Consider the following 27,997-nt stretch of genomic DNA (forward strand, 5'->3'; position numbering starts at 1 on the left):
GCTCAGTAGGACCCCTGCACTCCCAAGCCTGTCTCAAGTGCTGCCTGTCAGTATTTAGAGTGCTCTCTTTCTAATCAGGCAGCCCGCTCCAGCGCCTTCACTATGGCCTCACTAGGGCCTCCCAAGACCCCCGCGCTAAAAAGAAACAATTTCACAACGCCACCCTCTCCAATCCGCTGTGACCAGATCCACGGTGGCTGGCACAATGAATATAACCACTGTGGTTAAAGTTGCACCATTTTCCTCAAAAGTGGTCTGTGCTGCACTCAAGTACTTTTCTTGTGAGTTTTTATACAAGTGGTTATTTTGTGCTTTTTTTAACCTCTGTTGTTTCTGCAGATCACCTGTCAGTCAAACACTCTGTCAAGTGCTGTGCAGGGCTAGCCCATATGTGGGAAGCTTTGCACAACACTTTGTGTAGGTAATTGTAGTTCCTGCATGTTGAAGTTGTCAGTTTTATATATTCCACAAAATTCAGCTTCTACATATTGAACAGTTTTACCATCTGTTGAACCTCACAAGCCTGTGGTGAACCAGTATATTTTATATGATTATTATAATACACATATGATACTACAATAATAATATGAAGTTGGTTGCCTTTTTTCTGTACTTTAATGTAATTGCTCTGTTTTTATGTATATTTCCACTTTACACTTTAAGGATTAGTTTGACTTTACCTTTTAGGTTTCAATAGGTTTTTAATAATAAATAATATATAAATGTAAAATTATCTTTAACTTATGTGTAGTAAAAATCTGACGTCTTAGTATAATGCATGAAATATGTGTCCTTTTGCATGTCTTCATGAGCTCCTCCTATACCATTAGGAGTTGAGCAACCAAACTTTACTCACATGTACATTTAAGGTCCCTGAAGGTCCTTGTCTATATTGGATATTATGATGTCATCATTTTTCCTTGCAGTGGAGTAAAATGACCAGTTCATAGCATTAATTCACCTATAACAACTTATAAAAGCATGTTAAATGAAACAAAGCAATGGACTAAGATGAGTTTTTTGCATATAAAAGTGGGTCTTAATCAGTCCCAATGTTTTTATGCATATCAGTTTACCCACAGCATGAACACACCAAACAACACTGCAGTGTTGGCGTGTACTAGTGCGTCTTTGCAAAGTACTCACTAGTTTATAAATGCAAACGGGGTGGTTTATGTGTTTTTCACAAAAAAGCTCATTTGTCAAAAGCGTTTTTTAAAAATCAGAGCACTGTGTCACATCTTCTTATGAACATAGCAAACATAAGCCACTTGAAGGCATCATGAAATCACGCCACCACTAATTAAAGAAATTCATGAGTTGACACCACTTCAGTCACAGTAGTTTGCAGTTAGTCTGGCCATATTGGCTGTCCTTGTTTTGATGTTAAAAGGAACTCTAAAATCAAATAAAAATGACTTGACAGTAGTAAATGGTCTTATGCAAGAATTAGGTTGTTAAATCTTTAAACCAGTGGGGAATCATTTCCTTTGGTGAAACCCAAGACAGAAAATAACCTTTGCCTCAAAAACCTGAACCAAGCAAGAAATCACCATAATTTGTGTTTGTCTTCATATACGTGTATGTGAATGAGAGTGAAAGAGATTGTGTATGTTTCCCATTCTGGCCACCTCAGGACGATAAATTGTGGTGGTAAATGTGTGTCTGGAGCATGAAATGGACTTAGACTCTTTGGAAAAAACCACAGTAGCTCATCTACTTAAACTACACCATGTTTGTGTGGGTGTGTGCATGTTTGGTAGTGTTTTATTGCCCTGCTTAATGTGGAAGACTTAAAGGAAGCATGCGTGCCCTCTTTGGTATTCACTGAGAGAAAGGGAGAAGGACAGAGGAAAGGAGGAATGGAGCAGAGGAAAATAAAGACGTAGGACACAGGACAGAAGGAAATGAAAAAGAAGAGGGTGGAAAAGCAGAGCAATAAGGGAAGTTAAAAGAGACCATGTAGACTGTATACAAAAGACGGGCATATCCACCGTAATAACACCTATTAGTCTGTGAAGTCCTGCTTTAAAGACTAGAGTTTTTCATTACAGCTACTGGAACCAACATTGACCACATCTGGATAAGAGGCTGATTTGTCAAACGTGAATAGACTGTATGGGCACTTTGATAGCCACAGAACTGCTATTTAGTGCTAAGAAAAATACAAACAAAATACCATAATTAAGCTTACCAAAACTGGACATAAAACATAGACTTCTTGGATGCAGCTGTATTATATGTAACCACGTAACAAACCATGTCAAGTGTCAGTTACAGATACCACAAAGAAAGACAGTTAAGAGGTCCAATTTAGCAGCTTCTGGGCCTGAAAAAGGCCAAGCCCCTAATAATTCTTAGCTTTGAACCTTGCTATTAAACAAGTGAGATATTTTAAATTAGAGCAGCTGTTTCAGAACGACAGCAAAAAAGCATTTTTTTAAAAAAAAGAAACATTTCACAGGACTCTCTGCAGTCACCCCTTAATTGTTTCCATAGGAACTGAGAGGGCAGTAACAGCCAGGTGCTCCTACAGGGCTCAGTCCCTGAAAGATTAAAAAGGTTGTAGTTCCAGCTACACTTGTATTAAAAGGAATGCTTGTTCCCTTCATCAAGGTCCTCTAGAAGTGACCCTGATGAAAGGTACAAGCTAAAACATGTTGGTCAAGCAATAAAGTTGCTGGAGCTTTAGACTTTATTTTCTTTTTCATGCAGCTTGGAAGTAAGTAAAGTTGTGCCAATAACCACAAATTTGTTAGGTTACCAGGAGAAAACCAGTTTGCTCTAAAAAGGACACACCAGCACGACTTAGGTTTGTAAAGTTGTTTTCTCAACAAGGACTTTTGGAACAATGTCATTTGGACGAGACCCCGATGGAGATGTTTGGTCATAATGCACAGAAATGGTCAGTGATACCAAGCAGAGCAGCAAAACTACAACAGAACGGATGAAAAAGAAAAGAATGTATTGGGAGGATTAAAGTCCATCCATCAGCCTGATTGAAATACTGTGACAGGACCTTAAGGGAGTGATGTATAAATGCCTGCAAACCTCAATGAATTGAAGCAAAGTTGTAAAGAAGAGTGGCCAAAGTTTCTGATAAAGTCATACAAAAAGGATTTCTTCAACTTATTGATGTAAAAAGGCGGTTTTACAAGCTTTTAAATAATGTGGTGTGCTTAGTTGTTCACAGAACTACATAGAGTCCTATGAAAACTTTCTTTTTCAACATGATGGTATTTGAGCTATGAACATGTTTATTTCCTGCTGTAAAGCTCTGGTCTGGAAGCATTCCTGCTGTAAAGCTGGGCATTGACAAATATCTATGAAATCTGTCTCAAATGACCAACTGAGGAACTGCAGGTTTTTTACTTTGCTTGTTGCCGCTTGGGAAGAACGGATAGAAAAATAGGGTAGAAAAATAATATGTCAACAAGACAAATGTTGAATGGTGTGGAATGGAAATCTAGATAAAGGAAAGAAGAGCTTAATGTAAAAACTGGGGAAAGAATTGAGGACGAAGCGGAAGAAAAGATTAGAGAAATTGAAGGGTTGCAAGGAAGGAAAGAAGGAGGTGTAAGTTAAAATGAGTAGCCAAAAAGGGTTTGTGGTCAAGAAGAAAAAGAGGGGAAGGAAAGTGGGGGGTAAAAGCAGAAAGGGAAGACGGAGGGGGGGATTTGAACAGTATGAGAAAAAGAAAGAAAAAAAGTGTCAAATTTGTGTGTGTATGTGTCTATGTATACGTGTGTGTGTCTGGGTGTAAGTCTGTGTGTGTGTGCGCGTGTGTGTGTGTGTGTAGGGGTGAGAGGTCTATGTCTGTCTTCACCAGGATTAAGCTTCGCCCTTATTACAACCTCATTACATCAGTCCACTTCTTCCATTACAAACACACACATTCGATGTTGTATTACTGGTGCAGGCACGCACACACATACGCATAGACGCTCTCACACATGCACACGCATACTTATGAATTTAAAAACAGTCGCCATGTCAATCAATCTCTGAGAGGTCAGCGCTGGAGGCTGGTATTCTGAAATGTTAATCAGTTTATGTGTATGCAAGTGTGTAGCTATCTGTGTGTGTGTGTGTGTGTGTGTGTGTGTGTGTGTGTGTGTGTGTGTGTGTGTGTGTGTGTGTGTGTGGGAGGGTGGACATGTGTGTCACAGCTGTCCAATGCATTACCAACTAACATGACACTCCTGGTGCGCCCACAAACACACACACACACACACACACCCTGCTAATCTAATTTAGTTAACAGCGGCAGGCTTCAGAAAGGAAGCTGATGTGTTTGTGTTGCACAGCGCCTCCTATGTCCCTTCCGCTGGCAGGCAGCTTGTCTAAAATCACTTACCGATTTTAGACCTGAACGTGTTCTCTATATTTGGGACACAAACCTCATGGTGGACATTGTACCGTGGAGGATTGAATTTCAGACCGAGCTGCTCGTGTTGTGCTGTGGTTAGTAAATGGAACAGCAGCATCACGTAGGTCCGGACTCAGCAGCAGCAGTCGGCGAGCTGAAGTGTCTCAACTTGTTTAGTGGAAATGTGGGAAATGTGATGCAGTGCTCTGCAGTCCTGGTCCTGGTCAGGGTGTGTGATCAAACACCGTGAGGAGAAGCTCTGTCTGGTGATACAGGAGAGAGGTGTTGACAGTTTTGAGAGCTGTCTAAGAGAGGAGTTCACACAGATTCAAATAAACATTCATAGTTCATAACTTAGTGTTTAAAATAACCTCATAGTCCCAAAAATGAACTACTTCATGTGGATTTCTTACACTCACTTGCTCCGAGCTTGCCTTTTCCTCCAAATCCTACTTTTACTCCTCTGCTGCCAATAATTGGCTCTCACTGCCATAAATTAATTACTAAATATTAAATGCTTCTAAAAACTCAGAGACAAAACACAAAACAAATATTTTTTTAAAACTGGCCGGTTGCATAAATTCAGTTGTGTTTAATAGTCGCTGCAGATGTTGCTGATGTTCTGACTTATTTTGCAGGCCTACAATTTCCATAAATTTGTGAGATCACTTTTTACTGGAATCTAAACCAATTTCTTTACTGGAATCTTTCAAATGCTTATTGGGACTGGCTTCTGCAGTAACACAAGAAGTTGCATTGACAGATTGCTCCACCATGCTTAATAATCTCAAACTAACTTACAGTTTATATACCATAAGATGAACATTCATGCTTCCTCAGGTCGCGTTCTTTCATGCTAAATAAATCCTTAAGTTCTCTGTCCACATGGAAAAAACTAGAACCAGCGTGTCTTTTTTTTTAGAACATGATGATTTTCTTGCTTTTTCATGTATTTTTTATGTTTAAGAAATGGCAAAACTGCCTGTTTTTTATATATAGTGCTTTTCTACTCTACTTGAATACTCAAAGTGCTTTATGCATCATGTCTAATTCACGCATTCACACAAGCTCTGTTTTCTACATCTAAGTGCTTTCAGTCTAACATTCACAGCCTGACGAACACACTGGGAGTAACTTGGGGTTCAGTATCTTACCCAAGGATACTTTGGCATCCAGACTAGATAAGCCAGGAATCAAGCCACCAACCTTCTAATTAGCAGATGACCTGATCTGACTCCTGAGATACAACCACCCCGTGCTATTTATTCAACCAGGATACTAAAATTTGAACATCTTAACAAAAAAATTGTTGGTAAAAGTGATAAGATTTGCTTACAAGCAACTAGAAGTTCCAATACGGTAATAAAAAAATGTTACATAGTAGGATACAGATATGTTGTCAGCCAAATGTTAATAGTTAAAGTATTCATAATACAGCAGAATGGGGACTATCTGTTTTATATTACAGTGTTATGTTACTGTATTTTTATGTCATTACGTGATATTTTACCTGCAGAATCAGTCAGCATTTTCAAAAAAAAATTTACAGCAACTTCCGGTAATTAGATGAGGGTATTTGTGGAAAAAGTAAAATATATCCCCATGAAATGTGGTGAAGGGGAAATGTAAAGTACCAGGAAAGGGATATACATTAGTGAAGAACTTTAAAATGTGTTTTAATTATCCTACTGGAGCTTCCTCTCACCCTGTGACAACTAAGATAGGCTCCAGCCCTCTGGATATCAACTACATATTAGTCCCATGAATATGAATATTTTTCTTTTAGCAGAAAGAGTGCAAATCAGGAAGTAATTTTAAAAAGTCATTTTAAACATTAACATTGTAAAACTTTGTGTTAGTTTTTCCCAAACGAACACACAATCACCGAAGATCTCTTTCTCCAAATTCCAGACCTCGTATGCTTAAGTAGTTTTTCATTAGTGACATATATGTGCACACATAAATGTGCGCGCGTGTGTGTTGTCTGGCTGGTGTCCAGGAGACTTAATGGCCAACGCTGTTTGCTTTCATGGCCAGTCTTTCCAACTCACTGCTCAGAGGAATGCAGAGCGCACACAGTCATTTTGCTCACTTCGGCGCATATGGTGTTTCAGTAAAATGTGGCACAAATGCATTAAAAACCCAAACAAGCAATCCAGAAAGCCTACAACTAGCCTGGATTATGCGTGACTTCTCATTCTCACACTGTTGGTCATATGGAAATAGATCCTCAGCTTCTTTGTTTGCTCTCTGTTTTTCTTTCCCGTCTTTTGTCTCTCACCACTCTCGCTCTTTTTTCCTTCTATCAGTCTCTAATATTGTATTTATTTTGACACATGCCCAATAAACAAAAATTGTTCCCGGGCATGGCGTCTTTGCCAGTAACTGCCACATTTTAGCACCAGAGTTGCAGTGTGTGTGTGTGTGTGTGTGTGTGTGCTGAGCGGACAGTGGACAGATGGTGCAGGACAGCTGGTCCAGAGTGACAAGTGTGTGTGACCCAAGCCTCTACGGTGGTGAAAGAAAGAAAGACAACATTGACGGAGAGAAACTATTTGAAGAGGAATATTTCAGCTAGCCTGCAATTGCCGGGAGCTGGCAAACAGAGGGGTGGGGGAGATGGGTGTTGTCGGGGAGGGGGGTGGTTCTGGAGACATCTTGAATAGATTTGGAGTGAGACAGAGAAGAGGAGGTGGAGTAGCGATAAAAGAAAAGCAGAAACTATGCCTTTCTGCCAATTTGTTCTTTTTTTCTGAATAGCGCCTGGATTTCTTTCTGATGGCCACAAATGTTGTTGTTCCATCTTTTTGTGTTCGCCTCTGGCCCCTCCCCGTCTGTCGTCCTCTCCTCCCCCTGGTCTCTCCCGCTCTCTCTCTGTGAAGCATTGTGCAGGTGCCGGGTCAGATACTGTAAACTGCCACAGCCTCATCACCCTCTCACAGTCGAGCGGCTGACTGATGAATCGCTCATTTCCCCAAACAGCCCCGAGTAGACGATTGACAAGAGGCTCATTTTCACACTGAGTTTAAGTGAGAGGCCTCGGGGGAGGAAACACTTTCTGTCTCTAACATACACACAACACACACAGATGGTGACACACACTCTAATGGTGCCTGATGGGAGAAATGTGATCTGCCTCTGCTCTTACCCGCGATGACCACCTCCTTTTTATCTGCTTTAATGTGAACACTTGAGCTGAAGCCAAGAGGCCACAACGACCCCGAAGAAGCAACTACATGTTTTACATTTGGATGTGCTAGTACTGCTAAAGAGCAATTTCATTCATCTGAATAAGTTGGAAAAGATTTCTTTTTAAGCAGATAAATGACATCTCTGCTTCGTGATGGACTGGCTACCTGCGGTTAAGAAAATGGATGAATGGAAATGACATTGCAGAGGTTTCCTTTGTAGATCAGCTGTCAGGCTGATGTCACTTACAGTCGAATACCTGCAATTCTTTGTGAAAGATATAAAGAGGAAGGATATGAAGTAAAAATTCTTTGTATGTTGGCACAGATGGGGTGTGATATCTTTAAGACTCAAGGACACCCTAAGGTTTTGGCTCACTTTTTAGGTTATAACCACTGCTTTATTAAACTTAGATTAATAAACTGTAGCTGACCACGCATCCTGTCGAGTCAACCTCCTGAGACTTGATATCCTCATGCAGGGGCATTACAATAAAGTGTTTTATGCTTTGTTAAACAGTGGTCATTTTATTGTGTTATGCTTTAAGATAAATCCCCATTTATGAGGACATGCTTTAAAAAATGCTCTCCATTTAAAGATGGTGCTTAGTCTTTATATTTATCAGGTCTTCCCAAAAGCTCTTAAACATGCAACCCAAACAATAAGAAACACAGCAACTGACTTTTAAGGAGGATTTTTTTTTCTTTCATGTTACGAAATGCCTGAGTTAATGCTGTGAATCAGTCAACACACATTAAATATCAATCTGACGACTCGGCCCATTCATTTTGTTCTCATGGGTTCTCTTGCCTGACATATACTTCTTTGGTGGTTGTGTCTCCTAGGAATAAAAAATAAATAATTAAATAACTGAATGTAGCACTGTGACAATCTCCAGATTTCAACATATGAGATGCCATAAAGCTGCTGCAATTCAATTTTTTTTTTTTTATAAAACAAAAATATTGAAATGAATGTCAAATATTCTGTTTCCTAAATGGAAGAGAAAAAGACAGCAAAGCGTTCTTCCAGGACGATGATGTGCCATAATGTCTAGAGCTAAAGATTTATTGTTTAGTCAATCAACAGACACCATATATTTGCCTAAACTGAATCTTAAATCTTGGATCTTAGGCTGCTGCATTTTTAATAACTGACTGTAAGTCAGTTCAGAGAAGTACTAATAATTCAAAGGTTTCAGCAAAGGAATGCTACTTATTTCCTTGGACTGCTGTGAGAGCAATGGGATCATATTTGGGTGGGCAGAGGCGATTGTGAGCGTATGCATCCTTTGTTCGCTATTTCCACACGCTGTACAGACTAAACAAATCTTTCTCTGGTACAGCAAATCTTTGTCTGTCTCTCTCTTTGTCCACAAACTCCTCCTGGACCAACAGGAGTTAAGCAACCAAATTTGGCACACAGGTACATCATAGGTCCCAGAAGGTTCGTAAAGGTCCCTATCTATATCACATGTCATGATGCCTAGCAACCACCTAACAACAGGCTAAAAGTTTTCAAGTTTTCAAGCAACTATCGATAACCTGTGATATACTTCCAGGGGCGAGCGACTGAAGCAACTACCAATGAGAGTGCAGCTACATTAGAGGGTTACCTTGGAAACCAGAGTCTGGATTGGCCAGTGTGGACACAGCTTTAATCTTAACAGCTTTAACACCCCTAACATATTTTTTTAATTTCACTAACATCTAATTTATGTCCACAAAAGTTGAATTATACATGCAACCTCCTAGCAATAGGCTAAAATCTCTCATAAGGAATTGTAAGGGTCTTACCTATACCTTACCTATAAGCTATTAACTAATTACTCTTAAATACTGCAATGACCTTAACATAAGGTGTTACCTTATCAGCATGATTACAAAGACGTGTGTAAACTGGAGTTGTATATGTGTATATGTAAGGAGGGCTTGCCAGCATGTCACTCTAATCTGCTGGGTAAACACAAGGAAGGAAAGACAAAACCGCGCAAACTGCTGAATTAAGAGATGTGAGAAGAGGGGTGTGTGTGTGTGTGTGTGTGTGTGTGTGTGTGTGTGTGTGTGTGTGTGTGTGTGTGTGTGTGCATGCGATTGTCTCTGCCTGTCTTGTCATGGTTTGTAAACTCTGAATAATGACACCAGGGTGAGTAAGTGATCGCCAATGCAGTCCTCTGCTACTCTCCACACTCGTGCTCACACGTTATGCCTCTTTCCACAGATCTGCTAACCCCTCATTCCTGATATACAAACACACTCTCCCCGACCACAGACCATAACTTCCTAAGCTCAGCTGTCAATCTCACCAAAAATGTTGCTAGAGGGGGGAAAAACTGACTTCTGTATTTTATAGCTGTATCAAAACCATTTTTTGTGCCGTTTAGTTGTTTATTTGTTATCATCAGTGGGTCGCTTTGAGCGGCAAAAAGCAGCAGATGGGCTGTTAGGGTTTTAATGATGACAATTTAAGCGTCAGACTAAAATAATGCACATGCAGGTTAGGGATCCTTCTCACCACTCCCTCCTTAAGCCAAAGCATTTACTTTAAATAGAATGCTTCTGGATGTCTGACTGCGCGGGATTGCAGGATGACAGATGAACTGCACAAATGAATGATTGATGTATGAAAGAGTGATGCAATGACTGAGCGATCAGGAGAATGGTGCAGCGATTGATGGATGAAGCGAATTGTGGGGGAAAAATTGATGGCAAAGCTAAGTCTGAAAATGACAAAGGATCGTTGGGCACCAGATTGATACGTTATCCGCTAGTGAGAGGGGTTTTTTTCTGTAAGTCGCTGAGGTTTTAAATGGAAAGGAGGCAGACAAGAAGGGAGGTGGCTGCTTGCTGCTTCAGCTTATTGGGTCACGGAGTTTGTGGCAGATCAGGTCAAAGACGTGGGTGAAAAACTTTCTGACCTGGCAATGGATAGGCAGGCTGAGGCACACATGCAGGCAGATGCACAAACCCACACAAATGGACCCAGACGCACAATCATGTGCTGTCACTTTCTATTTATCTTTTCTATTTATTATTGTATGGCAGTGTAAGAGGCAAACAGGAAAAGGATATGATGTCACTCACCAAGGGCTTGTGGCCACCAAGTGGTCTGGCAACTCATCCAGTGGAGGTCATTTTAGCTGTGGTGTGTGTGTTTGTGTCTACATCTTGTGTGTGTTTTGGACGGTCTTCCAGGCAAAGACTGCAATAAATTTGGTCATAGTGCTGAGCTGGTTTTAAAATTCAAACATATGCACACACACACACACACACACACACACACACACACACACACACACACACACACATAGCCTATCTGTCATAGGCAGTGTGTAGGTGTTAGCGTTGGGGTTATTGACTCGTAGAGACAGAGACAGCAGCGAGCAGCGAGTGAACACACTGCTATCGGAATACGATTAATACTGTCTGGCTGATGGATTAGACTCATTACAGAGGGAGCAGGGCAGGAGGAGGGTGGTGCAGGGTGCAGGGGATGTGGGAGAAAGAGACAGAGAAAGTGGTGGAGACAAAGGAGGAGAAGGATGGAAAGACCCCCAAAGGAAAGAAGAGAAATCAGGATGAAAGACGAAAGGGGGAGGAAGAGAAATGTCAGGAAAGAAGTGAAATTTATGGACTGGACGGAGACATCAAAGATGAAATATTCCATTACATTTAAATACTCTTTAATTAAAATGAGATCAAACATCTTTAGAAATCTGGAGGTTAAAAAAACTGAAAGTCTATGTTGACCATTAGAAGGTGCTCAAAGTGCGGTCTCCTTCAAAGATTTCACTCAAATTAAGATCAATACGAGGATCTACAACAACTGGTTTGAATTGTTGCATTTCTTTCACTCATTAAAACTGTAAGCCCTCTTTGGGATATATACATATGTTTATGTTCTTATAATGAAGGAATCTTTCTCATCGCCAATACCAGTTAAAGCAGCTTGACTGATAAGGACACGGGCTACATAGATCAGTAAACTCATGCATGTGTTGATTTCCTGGGGATTAAAATGTTCTCAGCATCTCCGGCATTTGATGTTTCTCCCTTCCATTTGCCAAAACATGTCTTAAAATGCTTGCAGAATGACGGGAAGAAGAATTGCTTCTAACACGCGTGTTGGAAGAGCACAGGTGCAGGCCACAGTGGGATGGCCTGCTCTGTTGAGCCAGCTGCAAATCTAAATATCATCATCAGATGGTCCCCATTATTAAGTGCTTCTCCTCATATGTAATTACTGCATTACTGCAAGCCATGTCTATTTCTCCGCTGTGAGTGTGTGCGTTAGTGCAACAGATGTATTTCTCACTTGTCTATAATTACACGTGTAAACATTTCAGATGATGTCATGGTCTCAGAACGCTGACTAATCCGTTCCTGGGCTGGAAAGCAACGTAGTCAGTCTGCTTTTACACACACACACACACACACACACACACACACACACACACACACACACACACACACACACACACACACACACACACACACAAATATAAGATTTTTTTTCAGCTTTGTTGTTTTACCAGCTAAAGAAAAAAAGGCAATGTGTATTTAGTTTTTTGTTTCCTCAGCAACAAGTGTGGCACGTGGCTTGCAGCTGGCTTTGTTAAAAAAAAATAACTAAATAAATAAAAGGTTGGTGAACAATTGAATGAAAAATGTGTGAGCTATTTATGTAGGAGAACAGTAGGCAGAATGTCACTTTTCTGCTGAGAAATCTTGGCTTTGCCCTCTCTGCATTCAAACTATAATCGAGGAAACATTGCAAAATAAAACCTCAAAATCAGCTGGAAAAGTAACACAGCTCTTACCACATGAGCTTCTCTAAGCTGGGCATTTTGTAACTCACGGAGGCAACACACACACACGTGCACACACACACACGCGCACACACACACACACACACACATGCGTGCGCACCTTCTTTCGGGCAAATCGCCACCTCTGCAGGACAGGCGCACCCACGTACACACAGGGGACATCTCTGTCAAGTGAAAATGTCCCATAGGTGTCCACCCTGGCCCCGTAACCATAGCAACCCTCTCACCTGGTATTCCAAGTATGTGCGTGAGGTGTGACAGTGAATAAGGGAAATAGACAATGAGATGGGAAGAGAGGGAGAGAGTGAGGAGGACTGCAGATCTGTCATTCATGAGCAAAGTCAATATTAGTTTAGGAGAGAGCGACTGAAGGAGAAGGCTGAAAGAGGAGGCGATCTGTGTGTGGGAGGGTGTGTGTGATTCTGCATAATAGCTGTCTCTTTACGGAGGGAATAGTAAGAATCCTTTTTTTTTTTGTTCTTTTATCAGTTCTGAAATTCTGCCGCCCAAGATTTCCAAGATGCGCTTAAATTTAAACCAGAGAGGTCATGACGCACACACCAGACGCACGCATTCGTCCACACTGCCAGGTGCCAGTCCTGGCCCAGTGTGCTCAATAATCCTCGGCATTGTCTTCAAAAGGTCTACTCTCCTCCTTCTCCTTTCTCCTCTCATCTCTTCTCTTTTCTTTGTGACTCTTTCTCCTCCTAATTGCTCACAGAAGTGTGATCTTTGGGGGTCCACTAATGGCACCGCTGCCCGAATTAGCTAGAGGATCCGACTGCAGACGCGCGCACACTCGCGTATACTGAATGTCCCAGCGTCATTTTTAGCCTCCCTGACCATCTCTTCATAAAGCCCCTCCAGCAAAAACTGAAACTCACTCCTTCTCCTCCTCTTCTTCACCTTCTCCTCCTTTTTTCTTTTTCCTTTTTGACTCTTTCCAGCTTCGTCTTTGCCCATTCACACATTCTAAAACTTAATAGGATTAAGGTCTCCGAAAGGGATTTGAACAAGATGATTAGTTTACTGCACTGCCAACTCCGACTCATACCCTACCACACACACACACTCTGCCACAGGAACCCCCAGTCTGCTGGACCTGGGAAGAATCTTGTGGCGGTAGGCTTCGTACAAAAGAGATTCAGAAACTGTATAACAGTAGGTAAGAGTTTGTGTATGTGTGTCCGGTGTGAGACACAAAAAACAGGGAGGAGGGGAAAGGATGAGGGGTGCATGTGTGAGAATTGAGTAGTGCTCTTTCATGCTTAGGTCTTCTTAGACACGGAGGGTGTCAAAAGCCCCCCTCACATTGAAAAGGTCCTTTAGAAAAGCAGCTCTAAGCTCTTAACACTGAAGACCTGACTCTGTCGCGCATACACACCCGCGCGCACACACATCCTGGGCCACCAGAGGTGAGAAAAACAGGAAGATCCGTAGAAACCACACAACCCTAGATTTAAATCTAAATTGGTGTTTGTGTGCCAAAATGATGTAGGCTCAAGTGTTTCTTTTAAAAGATCCATTTGCACCAAAATGGACTTCAACAGTGTGAAAACAGACACATACAGCCAGCATCTGGACAGATGTGTGACATAGTCAGACTGGTCCGCTTTGGCCTCCTGTTCACCTGTTTTAAATTGAGTCTGTACACAAATCATAGCCACTAACCACTGTCACTTAAGGTGCATTTAGGGACTATACTGGAAATTAAGTGTTAATTAGAGCTAAGTAACAGACTAATAAAACACTAGAATTTCACTCGCAGAAAGTGGAGGGCAGCATTCTTGGATGTTGTGTCTTTATCCAAACAGTTATGTTACTTGTCAGATAATAGCATGAAAATGCTCTAGAAGGACCTACAAACTTGATTAAGAAGTAGAATTTAGCAGCTTAAATTAGCTGAAGTAAAGCCGGAAAACCACTGCCTGTGTAAGGAAATCCATACCACAAGCAATGCACAACTTTTGGCCTTAAAAATTGTAACCCTCCCTACATTTGTAAGGACCGGACTGTAAATGTGATTATTTCTGTTGTAAAGTTGTGTGTTTTAACACGGGCTTCTTTGGGGCTTTCCTTGCTTTTGGAGTCAGCCTCAAGTGGCCATTTGAGGAGTTTGAGTTTTCGACACTTTACTGTTGGTTTTACTTTTCTGCCCCGGAGCTTGGTTGGTTTCATTGTAGCCAAACTCACAATTTAGTCATTGTCATTTACACATTTTTCTGTGATGAGACCGAAAAGCAAACGCTGCCTGGCTTTGGCGCACCGAGGCGTCGGCCAAATCGTTATAAAGGACGAAGAGTGGTCTGTGCATCTATGCTGACATTTAAAATGTGTGACCACAGCGAGGATTAGAGGTTACAGAAAGCCGACGTTTTAACTGCTTTTTGGTAACATTCCTGACCAAAGACTTTTTCATTGTTTTCAAAAAGCTCAAGTTTTCCGGTGCGCTCCAAAACCCGAGGCCAGCATTTTAAGATTTATCTGCGCTCTCAAACAGCTCAGTTTCTGAGTGTGAAAAATAACAGCTTGGTGTGGACGGAGGGAGGAAACAGGGACACCAAGTTTTTTTAGATTTATCTTTCTTAGGGTGGATGTCAAAGAAAAAGTGCAACACAAGGAAGAGAACAAAATGGGACAGAACGTTTTAGGTCCTTGCTGCTGTGAAGCTGATGCATGTACAGTATCAGCATCATGTGGCACCGCGTCTGTGTGTGTGTGTGCGGTTAAATCTCTTTTTCTACACATCATGAATAGAGGCTGTCAGCTGTTTGTTTCAGCAGCGACTATGTCTACGATTGGTGCATGCATGTGCATGTGCGTGTGTCTGTGGGTGGACGTGTGTGTGTCTCCTCTTTCAGAAGGTTCCTAACTTAGCAGCATGATATAGTTCCTGTGTGGGTCTAATACCCCCAGCCCCTTCAAACAAAAACACACACGCACGGACACGCACACACTGGGCTCAGCGGGAGCCTCTTTTAATGAAGCCAGCCTCCCAGTTCAGGCTTAAGGGGCAGAGGTGAGGGGTTAAACCTTGGGGAAGTCCAAAAACAAGACCAATTTAGAAGAAGAGGAAAAGACTGAGAGAGAAAGAGAGAAGGATGAAAAGGAAGAGGTTAAGGGAGAGGAAGTTTGAGAAGAAAAGATAACGTGGTGGGTTGAACATTCACTAAAAAATCATTTAAGTGGAGATGAAACTGAATCAGGTGCATTGGCGCCAAACGGAGGAAGAAAATCCACTCCAAAGTCGCTAAGAAGTCAATTTTCTAGGCAGGATAAAACTTGTTATTCACTCTCTCTCTCTTTGGTGGTCTGAGTGATGAATAGGGTTTAGAGTGGCCTTCTGCACTTCCTTAAGAGCCCCCACATTAACCCAGACTGCCACTCACATGTGTATGCATGTACTAAGTGTGTGTGCAGTCTGTCTGTTGTTGTGCATCACAAGGGCAGAAAAATTGCTCAGAATCAATTTTCAATCATCTCAGCGCTTCCGAGGGTGTGTGTGTGTGTGTCTCGCTCTCTCTCTCACACACACAGCACTTCTTTCCTGTCCTCTGATGTTTACCAAGCTACATCACTGTAATTGACACAGCAACAAGTTGTGTGTTCCCAAGTGAAGTGTCTGTGTGTGTAAACAGTGAAGGTTGTGTGCAACCTAAAGCACAAACTGTCGAGCTGTCAGATCTTCACATTTTTGACGTTAACAACTTTTTACTGATTGTTACATCTGATACAAAGATGTAGTGGATGCACACTGGGTGCTATATGCACTGCTGTGTGTGTGTGTGTGTGTGTGTGTGTGTGTGTGTGTGTGTGTGTGTGTGTGTGTGTGTGTGTGTGTGTGTGTGTGTGTGTGTGTGTGTGTGTGCGCATGTGTGTGTGTGCGCATGTGTGTGTGTGTGTGTTGGGCTAAGTTAAAGAACATTTATTTGGATTTCGAACTCCAGCGGTTAACGGAGCACGGCTGTTTTCCAAACCCCCTTGGTCCTGTAAAAACAGTATCAGGATACACTCTATTTGATTCAGACCAGCCACTTTGTGTGTGTGTGTGTGTGTGTGTGTGTACGTATCTGCATAAAAGAGAAGAAGCACAAGTGTGTTCGCTATGCGTGTGCAAAACAGCAAAGGTGAACACATTTTACTGGGGGGGCTGCAACTAATTATTGCTTTTTCCCGTCACAATTTTCCGGAGCTCAGCGTGTCGTTCTCAGATTCCTTGTTTTGTCTGACCGGTAATCCAACATCCAAAGATTCTCAGCATACAGTTATTCACAGGGCAGAGAAAAGCAGCAACGTAAGTTAACATCATAACCACTTAAAAGATTAGGCAGTTGTAAAAAATGATCTACATCTTCTATTGATCATCTTACATTTAATTCTCTTGTGTTTGCACAAATCGCCAGCTTACATTTGGCAATTATGTGCAGAAGAAAAGAGCCCAGAGACTCTGAACTGCAGCGATGCAAAATTGAACTTCTATATGCAGGAATAGATCCATCTCGAATGCAACGTTCAGCACACTTTCGCTGACTTAAAGTGCACTCACTTGTGTCATTTTGACACTTGAGAGTGAACTTGTGCCTCAGCTCTGACACTTTGAACATCTTCAAAACATTTACCTGCCAACGCCACAATCTGTTGCCGTGGATGCAGAATGATGGATTACTTTTCTGCAGTATCACTCCTAACACACGCCTCTTAAAAAGCTACAGTTACCAGAGGACTTTTGTTTACATTGTGTCTTTGTGCCCCTGCTGTCTGTCTCAGCTGTCAATCCAAAGCTCACAGCAGCTAGCCAGCCCTCCCGCAGGCTCGTAAGCTAAAGAAGCATTTCCATTGTCTTTTCAGTTGGACATTAAGGCTCCAAATGAACAAGCCGCTTTGTTGTTTTTAGTCTTCAAAACGCCACGCTTTGTAATTTTTCTCTATTATTGGCAACAAATTACCACTTCAGATGAAGGGCTGGAAGCAGCAGGTGGAGAGATACCTGTAGCGCTGATTAAATGATCACAGCTGCAGGAATGCGAGGAATGTGGATGGGCATTATTAGCTGTTAGCCGATTAGTGTGGCGGAGGACACAGTCGGGGTCAAGAGCTGGAAGGTCAAAGGTGAAAGGTCAGGTGGTCTGTCTGGAACTTGGGTTTGTGTTGGAAGCAGAGGACACATGCAGAAACACTCACTACCGGGCAGCCCGTGGTGCTTTTAGGATGCCGGAGTGTCGTCTTTCCAGAGCTGCTTGAGTGCTTTCATTTTACATGCTGTAACACACTTTGGCCCGACAGCTGAATTCATTCTCGTGCCTGTGCTTTATGTAATTTATTTATATTTGCACATGTGCGTATGTGATTAACACCTCTGTTCGTGTAACTATTTGTGAGTTCATCCTTCAGCACCTTTAAGGGCGTGTGTGTCCTTTATAAACCAAGCTGCAGCACCAATGAGTGATAGGATGTATGTCACATGATGGCGGGCGCTATAGTAACATTTAGTCAGTGAAGCACCTGTTTGTATGTTTGAGTGTATTTATACTTCTGTGGGTGCACACATGTTAGCACGTTCTGCATGTATATCACTGACTGCAGCGAGTGTTTCCTTTTTTAATGCCAACCTGTGGCTTTTTTAAAGTGGCTAAAAATTAAAGTCTCTGTAAAGTCAAAACACACACACACACACACACACACGCACACATATCCATCACTCACTCCTTAAAAGCAGGGGAGGAGAGGGTGGTGGGAGTGAGGTAGAGATGAGTGGGAGTGATGAAAGAAGGAACAGAAATCTCCGAGGTAAGTGGAGGTCACTAGTGCCCCCTACAGGTTGCCAGAAGGCTCAGAGCCTCTTCCACCTGACTCGTGTGGATGTTCAAAGCAGACAGTTGAATTGCATCTGGCTCTAAATGTGTGGACACTTCACAAAAGAAGTGTTTTTGTATCCCTGAGAGATGAACCAAGACGGCTGATTATATTTGAGGAAGGAGTGCTCTGTGTTGATGGAACTCAATTTTGCAGATGATCAGTCTGGCTCTGAAGCCCTCCACCCACAACTTCTGCATTTTGATGATTATATCAAGTACTTAGTCTGCAAAGCAAATGGTCCTGTGATAGCTTGGCTTAACTCTGTGCTGCCTTTTTTTTTCTGTCTCCTTCTCTGTACAGTGATCTCAGTGAAAACCAGATTCAGGGAATTCCAAGGAAAGCCTTCAGGGGAGCTGTGGAAATCAAGAACCTGTAAGTGGCACTTTGACAACACTCTCTCTGCTTTTATGTGTGGTGTGGTGTGCAAGCGTTTCTATATGCGTGCGCACGTATGTGGCACCTCCTTTCCAACATGTTTGAGAATGTGCACAGCACCCATTTGCCTGTGCATCAATATTTAATTGTGGTAAATGTCATGTGCCTCCTGCCTGCTGTATTGACTGGCACCGCTGCTCGTTAGCAGCTGTGTGCGTGTGTGTGTGTGTGTGTGTGTGTGTGTGTGTGTGTGTGTGTGTGTGTGTGTGTGTGTGTGTGTGTGTGTGTGTGTGTGTGTCTGTGTTCATGCATTAGCGCATGGATTACACTGCGTGTGTGTCACATCACTGGCATTTTGCCGTTTCCTCCCTTTGTTTTGCCTCACTCCGAGTTATGATAATTGTTGGTCATTTCACAGGTAAAAGTAATTGCCCATCTTTAATTCTATAAATATGGATTTCTCAACTTTTATGGCTTCCTGTGGCTTTTTAAATGTCTTGCAATTATTCTAAAAGGACAGGGCATTATGTGTATGTGTGTGTGAGTGTGTGTGTGTGTGTGTGTGTGTGTGTGTGTGTGTGTGTGTGTGTGTGTGTGTGTGTGTGTGTGTGTGTGTGTGTGTGTGTGCGTGCATTAGAGTGCGGATGACAGCGCATGATTTACTGTCCTTATGTCTTAATTAAATTGTTTCAGCAAACCGACTTTGAGAAAGAGTCGGGGGAGAGGGAGGAAGAGGGATGGGGGACGAGGTATAGAGCAGCGCATACAAACTAGACATCAGAAGAGAGCAGGAAACAGGAATGAACACACAGATAAATGCATTCAGAAATGCAGCACAAAGAACAAAGATACCAAGAGACAAAACTTTTTTTTTAAAAAAAGAGAGAGAAGGTGAGGGTGAGACAGAGAGAGGTTACTAAGGAGTTGAGATGGAGGAAGTTGAGGTGTTTTCACCTGGAGCCAGCCGAAGCCGTAACATATAGCTTTTAAACACCTGATGTCTTCAGTTTCCCCCTTCTTTTTCTTCCGTGTGTGTACATGTGTGTATGCAGCCAGTTGGACTACAACCACATCAGCTGTATTGAAGATGGAGCTTTCAGAGCGCTACGTGACCTGGAAGTACTGTGAGTACCTGCAAAAAGCAGAGGGTTTGGTGAGCACTAACAGCAGTACAATATAGAACAGCTAATTTCCTTGTTGACCTTTCAAAGACTGCATTGCCTATGCAGCTCCCTAAAAGGAATGAATTGGTATATTTTGAGCAGTGGCACTAACGCCTGGTTCTGTGGTAATGCTGTATTTGTAGAGGGTGCTTGAAGCAGGCGTGAAAGAAACGAAATAGGGAAGCCAAATATAAAAAGCAGAGAATATGCAATTGTTGTTGGGGATTTTTTCTGAAATAAAGTTAAAGCACGACATTTTCTTTGTTCACCAACATCTCTAGGAGAGAGAGAGCAGCTGCGGTGCCGCTGAGGTTTTACATTTTTGCTGTATTGGCTAGCGATTGTGTTTCTCTATCATTAACCAAAACATCTTTAACAGTATTTTCTGCGTCACATTAAGGACCTTTCTAAGAATTGTATGCTCTTTCACGTGCAGGGCATCCAGGATGTTGGTTTGGGCAGTTAAGCATGCTTTTTTCTTTTCACTTGTAAGATGAGCAGATTGACATGCAGTCCTGACGTGTCTTGAAATAAAAGTGCCCCTACTCTTCACATAATTTGTTAATTGGGCCATTAGGCACACAGAATAGACACTTCTGTTGACCTGAAGTTCTTTTCGACTTATTAATGATTGTAATATTCATTTCGCTTTGATTTCAAAGTCAGTCAATACCTTAAGTGAGCAGTTGATACCCTGGCCAAAATCAGAGCTGTAAGCAAACGTGCAAAGGTATGATCGTTGGATCATTTACAGGCAAATAAACTCTACCGTCTATTTGTATCTAATTTCTAATGATTCAAAAGATTTTCTGTAGTCTGAGCATTCTGGGAGCAAATAAATGGATTATGTGTTAAGCCGATGTCTAAAAAGAAAAAAAAAGCAGGACTAAAGGCTCAGTAGCTTTCGATTAAATGTGATTTATTACAGAGCTAATTAGAAGCTAACAAGGTAGTGCTTTGAACACATTAATATAAAAGACAGAGTTGTTTTTTCATTGTTTTTGTTACATTACAAATGCACTGTCTGACACAGCAGCCTCTTTCATGGTAACAGTAAAAGACTGCGGGACAGACTGTCTGCATATCTGTAATATATTGTGTGTTCACTTTCTTCTTTAGCACCCTGAACAATAACAACATCAGCCGACTGTCTGTGGCCAGTTTCAACCACATGCCAAAGCTCAGGACCTTGTAAGTGGCATCTCTGTGTATTTGGTACACCTCGCTGCCCTGAGGGGAAGGATTCTTCCCATCCGTGTCCATTTGTGTAACAGATTGATTGATGTGTACTTGCAACTCTCTCGCTCTTCCCTCCACCCAACCTGCTCCTGCCTCCCCTGTCATCACACCTCTTATTTCTCTCCTTCCCCCCACCTGTTCTTGTCTGGCCCATCTCCTCCCTCCTCCTCCTCTGCCCCTCAGCCGCCTGCACTCCAACAACCTGCAGTGTGACTGCCACGTAGCCTGGCTGTCAGAGTGGCTGCGACAGCGCCCCCGGCTGGGTCTTTACACGCAATGCATGGCCCCTCCGCACTTGAGGGGGCACAACGTGGCCGAGGTGCAGAAGAAGGAGTTTGTGTGCACAGGTAGGTCGGGTTCACCGATTTGCTTTGCTGTCTGTTTTGTGACTTCCCTCGGCTCGCTGTTTCGCAGTGGCAAACCCATCTTTTGCTTTGTCTCGTCTGCTTTCTCTCATTACCTTTTTGCTCATGATTTTTAAAGACTGGGATGAAGGTAAGTGGCTTGTCTTTAACTCTATGTGCTGCATTTCCTAAAATATATATCATCAATCTGATTTTCTGTACAACACGAGAATAGAAAACAGTTGTAGATAGACAAGGTCACATCTAAGGACAGGATATTTCCCTCACTTGCACAGTTGCTTTAGCCGTGCTGCAGATTTTTTTTTCTTTGCCTTTGGGATTTACTCAAAGCATAATCTGTTATCCGTGGATAATATTGGCCCTCTGTCTCTGTGTAGGTCACCAGTCGTCATCATCTTCCTCCTGCAGTGTGTTACAGTGTCCGGAGTCGTGCACCTGCAGTAACAACATTGTGGACTGTAGAGGGAAGGGTCTCACAGAAATACCCACCAACCTGCCCGAAACCATCACCGAGATGTAAGACCTGTGATCCAAGTAAACACGTTTGCTTCAAACCGCTTTTCTTCCACACACAAAACTCCCACATCCACACTCGGAGCAGTGATATTTGTCCTGCTCTTTCACTCTGCGTCTTTCCATTTTCCCTCTTTGTCTCTTTCCACCTTTCTGTTTCACTACTTCTCTTTGTGTGGTGAAATAAAATCACACATCTGTGAAATGAGAAAGCCTGGTCATGCAGCTCCTTCCTGCTTAAGAAAATAATAAAGGAATGACAAAAGAAGAACAACCGAAAGATTAATCTGAGAGACGAGGCGGATCATATCGCTATCTGTAAGTGAGAATCGGAGAAAAGTGGAAGGAGAAGAGCCATCAGATTTAACAAAGTGCCAAAAGATAAGACGTTGACTTAAGATTTGAGATTTGGACTTCTTGAGTCAGACTTAAATGGACATCACACTGCTGCTCCTTCTCTTTGTCTCACAACAAAGAGAAAGAGCACAACACAGTCTTTAAATGTGATAAAGCACTCATGAGAAGACAATTTATCGCACTTGACAGTTTTTAACAATTGATTTCACTTCATTACAAAGACAGTCTTTGTCTATTAGACTTCTCTCTTCCCAACAGCTGGGCTAAGCTGAAGTGCTGACAGTCTTGAGACTGGTTATTAGATCTGTTGGCACTGCAGAGGCTCTAAAGGGACAGGACTCCCTTTAGACCACGGCCACTGGCAGCGATGTGGTGACCAGAGATCTGAATGTCAGTGAAAATTTAGCAAACTGCAGTGTCAAGAGACAAAAGACCTGCAAGGTGAACGACTAGTGTGACAGCGAACGGCAGTGAAGTATACCACTGATCGACACGCATGGTGCAGGTGGAGAACAAAGTGCTGAGTGCTGACCACAGCGTCTCCACACGTCTGTCACTGTATCAGATCGCCCCCTATATTAAATAAAGATTTGTGACTGGGACTGAGACATGTCAGTCACGTCCAACCAGAGCAAATGAAACATGAGTTCTCAGATGGCATCCCAGCTCTGCCATTAAAACCATTGAAAACATTTTGTATTTCTCATTTCTAAAAACAATATCTGTATTATTTTGAAGGTAAAGCTTTGGTTACCATGATTATGAAGACATGAAGCCTAACTTCTCACTCTCAAAGTCACTTCACTGATTTTGAGACACATTACTTGCTTTGATAAGAACGAAGGCCCCCGTTTAATTTAACTGCTATAAGACGTGTTTTTCAAGACTCAAGATTACATTTATCGTGATGCTTTTAACATCTCCGGGATTTGTGTCTCCTTAGAGCAGAATGGCGACCTGACCCAGCTTCACTGAATTGGATAAAAGATCTATTTGTCTCCTTTAACTTCAGATTTTTTAAATGCTACAGGAAGATTTGGGGAATAATTTGGACTTCTCTTTACTTAGTTAAGACCTGGAACTCTTTCAAATGGCTTGAAACCTGACGTAAGACCTACAAGACTTCAGACATTAACTTCCTTATCGATTTTCGATTTTATTTGGACTTACTTAGCGGAGCGTCAACTTGTCTAAATTTACACTTGACCTGGCCTTGTCCTGATTGATTTTAGGCTTAAAAAGGACTCGTTTCCATTCACTTCAGACTCAAAACAGCTGAAACCGCTATAGAGCAGGCACATTATGGTTCGTATGCACAACCAGTCAAAAATGTCAGCAGTGAAAAGTTTAGAAAGCGAGAGAATTTTTCACAGTGAAGCTGTTGTTTTTGTTTAATTTGCTGTCACAGTGAATAAACACTTCTTTCTCTCTTTTTTCCATCTCTTTCACTCTAATGGCATGGTCAGATTGATGCACAGTCAGACTTAATGGAACACTTCCCAGATGTTACAGCTGTGTGTTTGTGTGTCCGTCTGACTGTGCAGATGTTAAAGAGGGCAAAAGATCAGAGAAATGTGGCAGACTTTGGCAGGGCCTATTAAAGGGACTTATCTGGAAAAGTTTCCCCTTAGCCAGAGCCCCCGGGGAAAGAGCAGCAGCCAACAATGGAGCAGAGATAGCTCTGTGATAGGGGAATGTTAATGCCGCTTCTCAATGGTCTGTGTGTATGTTTGGTTCCAGACGACTGGAGCAGAACGCCATCAAGGTGATACCAGCTGGGGCCTTTTCTCCTTATAAGAAGCTGCGCAGGATGTGAGTAGATGAGGAGATGCATGTATTCTGCACCCTGTCAACCATCCACAAAAACCTTTGTTGCCGTCCACTTTACAGTTTGTGTTGACCTATGCTTTCTGTGTTTCTCTCTTCCTCACTGACTCTCTGGTTTTATGCTTCTGCTTCTTGTTCCCTTCTCCTTTTGTTTTTCACAGAGACTTGAGTAACAACCAGATATCAGAGCTGGCCTCGGATGCCTTCCAAGGTCTGCGCTCTCTCAACTCGCTGTGAGTATTGTGTGTTATGTTTATATTGAAGTTGTATTTTTTTAAACACTCCGAAGCACCGCTTTGAGGGCGCAAAAAAGTTTAAAATCTGTTTATGCTCGATAACTTCCGTTTATTTACTTTTAGCTACTCCTTTTATATTTTATGTGAATAATGCGCTCAGGAGTTTAATATCTGAGTTCTGTTATGGCCATAACATACTGAGAAAGGGAAACAGGAAACACAAACAGTTGGATTTTCCCACAACAGTGTAGCCAAATTACAGCAACCTCTTTATTAGGAGTGAAAAACACAAAGCAAGCCACACCTGAAATGATCCTCAAACTTTAGACCTCGCAAACTTTTTAATTTCTCAGTATGATTTAACTTTGTATAGGAGAGCTCCTTTTTCCTTGATGGTTGGGAACCATGTTAAAGTTCCATTACTGCAGATACGTGACGGGAGTGTGGGACCAAATATGGACAGGGAAAAAACAGAAGAAATAGCAATGCACTTCAGATGTTTCATCAAAAGTAATGAAGCACACAAGATGAAGATTTTCCTGACAAACTCTATCTGTGGTGCCGAAGCAAAGTTTGGATTCTTATCTGTTTTTTAATTTGACTGCAATACTTTGCATTTTCACCTTTTCAGCCTTTATAAAAGAAAAAAAAGACAGAAAACCAAGACTGTAACGGAAAAATTAAACAATATTACAGTGCCTGGAAAAACAATTACCTTCAGCGAGCAGCCAAAACATCCAAGAAATATTAACCGAGCTATCCCCAAGATTTGGTTTCATCCAAAAATCATTTTTTAATTTGCAAAAAAAAAAAAAATCAGTTTGAATAATAATTTTGTGACTCTTATCATCTGATTGCTTGTGGTTCTTTCCTTCTCATTGTGTTTATAAGGATAGAAATTACACTCACATCTGTGGAATAAACACACAAAACAAAAGCGTGTACATGTTTAGCAAAAGCAGCGGTGTTGCTGGCTTCCTGACTCTCAGCTCGGACCATCTGCTTTGCGTGTGAAGCTGCGGGAAGGACCGTGGAGAAAGGAGCTGAGGAGGAAGTGAAGGATGGAGAGTTATTTCATGAAGGAGTTACATTAAGGTCTCGTCTCTCCAAAGTCAATAATTCATAAATGCTGAATTGCTGAATGGAGGCTTCTGCCACCTCATTACACATTCACCACAGAAAGAATGGGACACACCGATTCATGCTGACACACCACATGCAGCATGGCCTTCACATTAAGCCACACTGTGTATTTATTGTGCGTCAGTGTTTGGTTAGAGAGGGTGTAAATGAGCCATAGGTGGCATCTGCACATGTGTCCGTACGCGTATGCGTGTGAACGAGCAGAACTGTATGTGCTGACTTGTCTGCGAGACATAAATGAAGCATCCGCTTCCAACGCCGCATGTTTCCCAACATCGGTTCTCTCAGGGACGGCCACTCGGCACAATGAAATAAAAGCCAATCCAAAACACATGTCTTCAGCCTGAATACACAACTCATCTGTGCACAGTGCATAAAGATGTCTCCTGTGTGTGTATGTGTGTGTGTGTGTGTGTGTGTGTGTTTGCATCTGAGGTATTTGTTGGGCAAGGCAGTGGCAGTCTCAGCCTTCTCCTGTTTCTGTAGCACTTTTGGTGTGTTTATAAAAAAAGCTATTCTCTGATAACAGTGTGCATTCCTAACATTGTAACCACATCCAGATTTATGGACGTTATCTTAACTTTTTATGATATTTAAATGAAAAGTGATCGTCACGCGTTATACATCATGTCCAGAGTACTGACGTACAGCCAGGTACGAAGTCAGATTAAGTGATTGAAGCTTTTTTTTTTCTTGTGTGTTTCTGTGTTTTCTTGAGTAAAAACCCCAAATGCCTTCCCTCTTAGTAATTTCTGCAGAATTCTAGTTAGTTTGTGTCACTTGTGCAGATTTAATCTAAGACATTTTAATGACCGTAATTCTTTAGTATTTGGTTCTTAAGAGCTGAGTACTTTAAACTGTTTTTGCTGGTAATACTTTTGTGTTGAGGCAACAAAATGGTTTTAATTATTAGTAAAAGTGCAAAATATTGTTCAAGATCATTGTCAGCCGAATGTTTTCAGAAACCTTTCTTCACTTTCTTCAGAAGTATTTTGTCACTTCATGGGTTTTTTTATGCTTTTAGACAAATCCTCATGCAGCAACTCTGTGGGGCAAAGGTTAACATATCACCTCATACACAAATGGTCCATAGTTTGAATACTAGAGCCCAGATAAATGGAAAGTAGTGCTGTGGGATACTGCAAATAATGGCAACGATCAAAGTTACCTTTAGTTCCATTTTTTAGATGTAACTACTTTTTTTGTTTTACCAAAGATTTCTTTAGATTGCTCAGTAGGTGATTTTGTAGTTGTCAGCCATCTTTGCCATGAGCAGCATTTACAATTAAAACACAATGCTTCACGCTGGCACACTGTCAAATAATCATGGGAGCTTTGTTTTTTTTACACGAGTTTACACCAAATGTACTCATATTTTCCCACTTTGCCGCTTTAGTTAATATTAATTTTGCAATTTTAGTTGAGTAAAGAACCAAAACACTGGAAACAGACAAAAGACAAACAGAGAGGTCTGACTCCCTGTACGATCTAGGCTGACTGTTGTTATTAATGTTGCATTTGTTTTCTGCAGGGTACTATATGGGAACAAAATCACCGAGATCTCCAAAGGACTCTTTGAGGGGCTGTTCTCTCTGCAGCTACTGTGAGTAGAAACACACAGACAGACGCAAAGTCAGTCGCATTTGCATCTCATCGATATTCGACGGAAAAGTGCTTACCTCAAACATTGTCATCAGAGTTGAGGCATCATGACTGAAAGCCATCTTCACTGACTTGCACCATTTGAAGCACTCGTCAGAGAACGATAACGGGCTGAGCCTTCATTTCAATTTCTCCCACTCTCTCTCTCTCTCCTTCGTTCTGTCACTTCAGGTTACTGAATGCTAATAAGATAGCATGCCTGCGTGTGGACGCATTTCAGGACCTTCACAACCTCAATCTGCTATCACTGTATGACAACAAGCTCCAGACCATCGCCAAGGGGACTTTCTCATCTCTAAGAGCCATACAAACACTGTACGTACACACACACACACACACACACACACACACACACCAGACTTGTAGAGATAAATAAGAAAATGCAGTAACCGGCAAGCTTTATAAATGAACAGCTGCCGACATAAACAAAAATCAATTACGTTTTTGGAATAACGTACCAACTGTTAAAAAATACATTTTTGTCTGTACAGTACAACAGCAGTGTCTTTGCCATTGTTAAGAATTAAACTAACCTCTCTAACAGGGAGTGCAGAATTATTGGGCAAGTTGTATTTTTGAGGAATAATCTTATTATTGAACAACAACCATGTTCTCAATGAACCCAAAAAACTCATTAATATCAAAGCTGAATGTTTTTGGAAGTAGTTTTAGTTTGTTTTAGTTTTAGCTATTTTAGGGGATATCTGTGTGTGCAGGTGACTATTACTGTGCATAATTATTAGGCAACTTAACAAAAACAAATATATACCCATTTCAATTATTTATTTTTACCAGTGAAACCAATATAACATCTCCACATTCACAAATATACATTTCTGACATTCAAAAACAAAACAAAAACAAATCAGCGACCA

General features: G+C 41.7%; 1 protein-coding gene across 2 annotated transcripts in view; it reads left to right on the plus strand.

Annotated features, from left to right (window-relative positions):
• Positions 1-27,997, plus strand: part of slit2 (slit homolog 2 (Drosophila)) — a 103,439-nt gene that overhangs the window by 41,617 nt on the left and 33,825 nt on the right. For both annotated transcript variants that reach the window (XM_031751017.2, XM_039613435.1), the window contains exons 5-13: positions 18,543-18,614; positions 19,670-19,741; positions 20,900-20,971; positions 21,203-21,366; positions 21,762-21,900; positions 23,995-24,066; positions 24,243-24,314; positions 26,992-27,063; positions 27,294-27,437. In XM_031751017.2, the coding sequence (XP_031606877.1) occupies positions 18,543-18,614; positions 19,670-19,741; positions 20,900-20,971; positions 21,203-21,366; positions 21,762-21,900; positions 23,995-24,066; positions 24,243-24,314; positions 26,992-27,063; positions 27,294-27,437 (879 nt within the window). The remainder of the gene's footprint in view (positions 1-18,542; positions 18,615-19,669; positions 19,742-20,899; positions 20,972-21,202; positions 21,367-21,761; positions 21,901-23,994; positions 24,067-24,242; positions 24,315-26,991; positions 27,064-27,293; positions 27,438-27,997) is intronic.

This window comes from Oreochromis aureus, linkage group 6 (assembly GCF_013358895.1).
Source record: "Oreochromis aureus strain Israel breed Guangdong linkage group 6, ZZ_aureus, whole genome shotgun sequence".
NCBI lineage: Eukaryota > Metazoa > Chordata > Actinopteri > Cichliformes > Cichlidae > Oreochromis > Oreochromis aureus.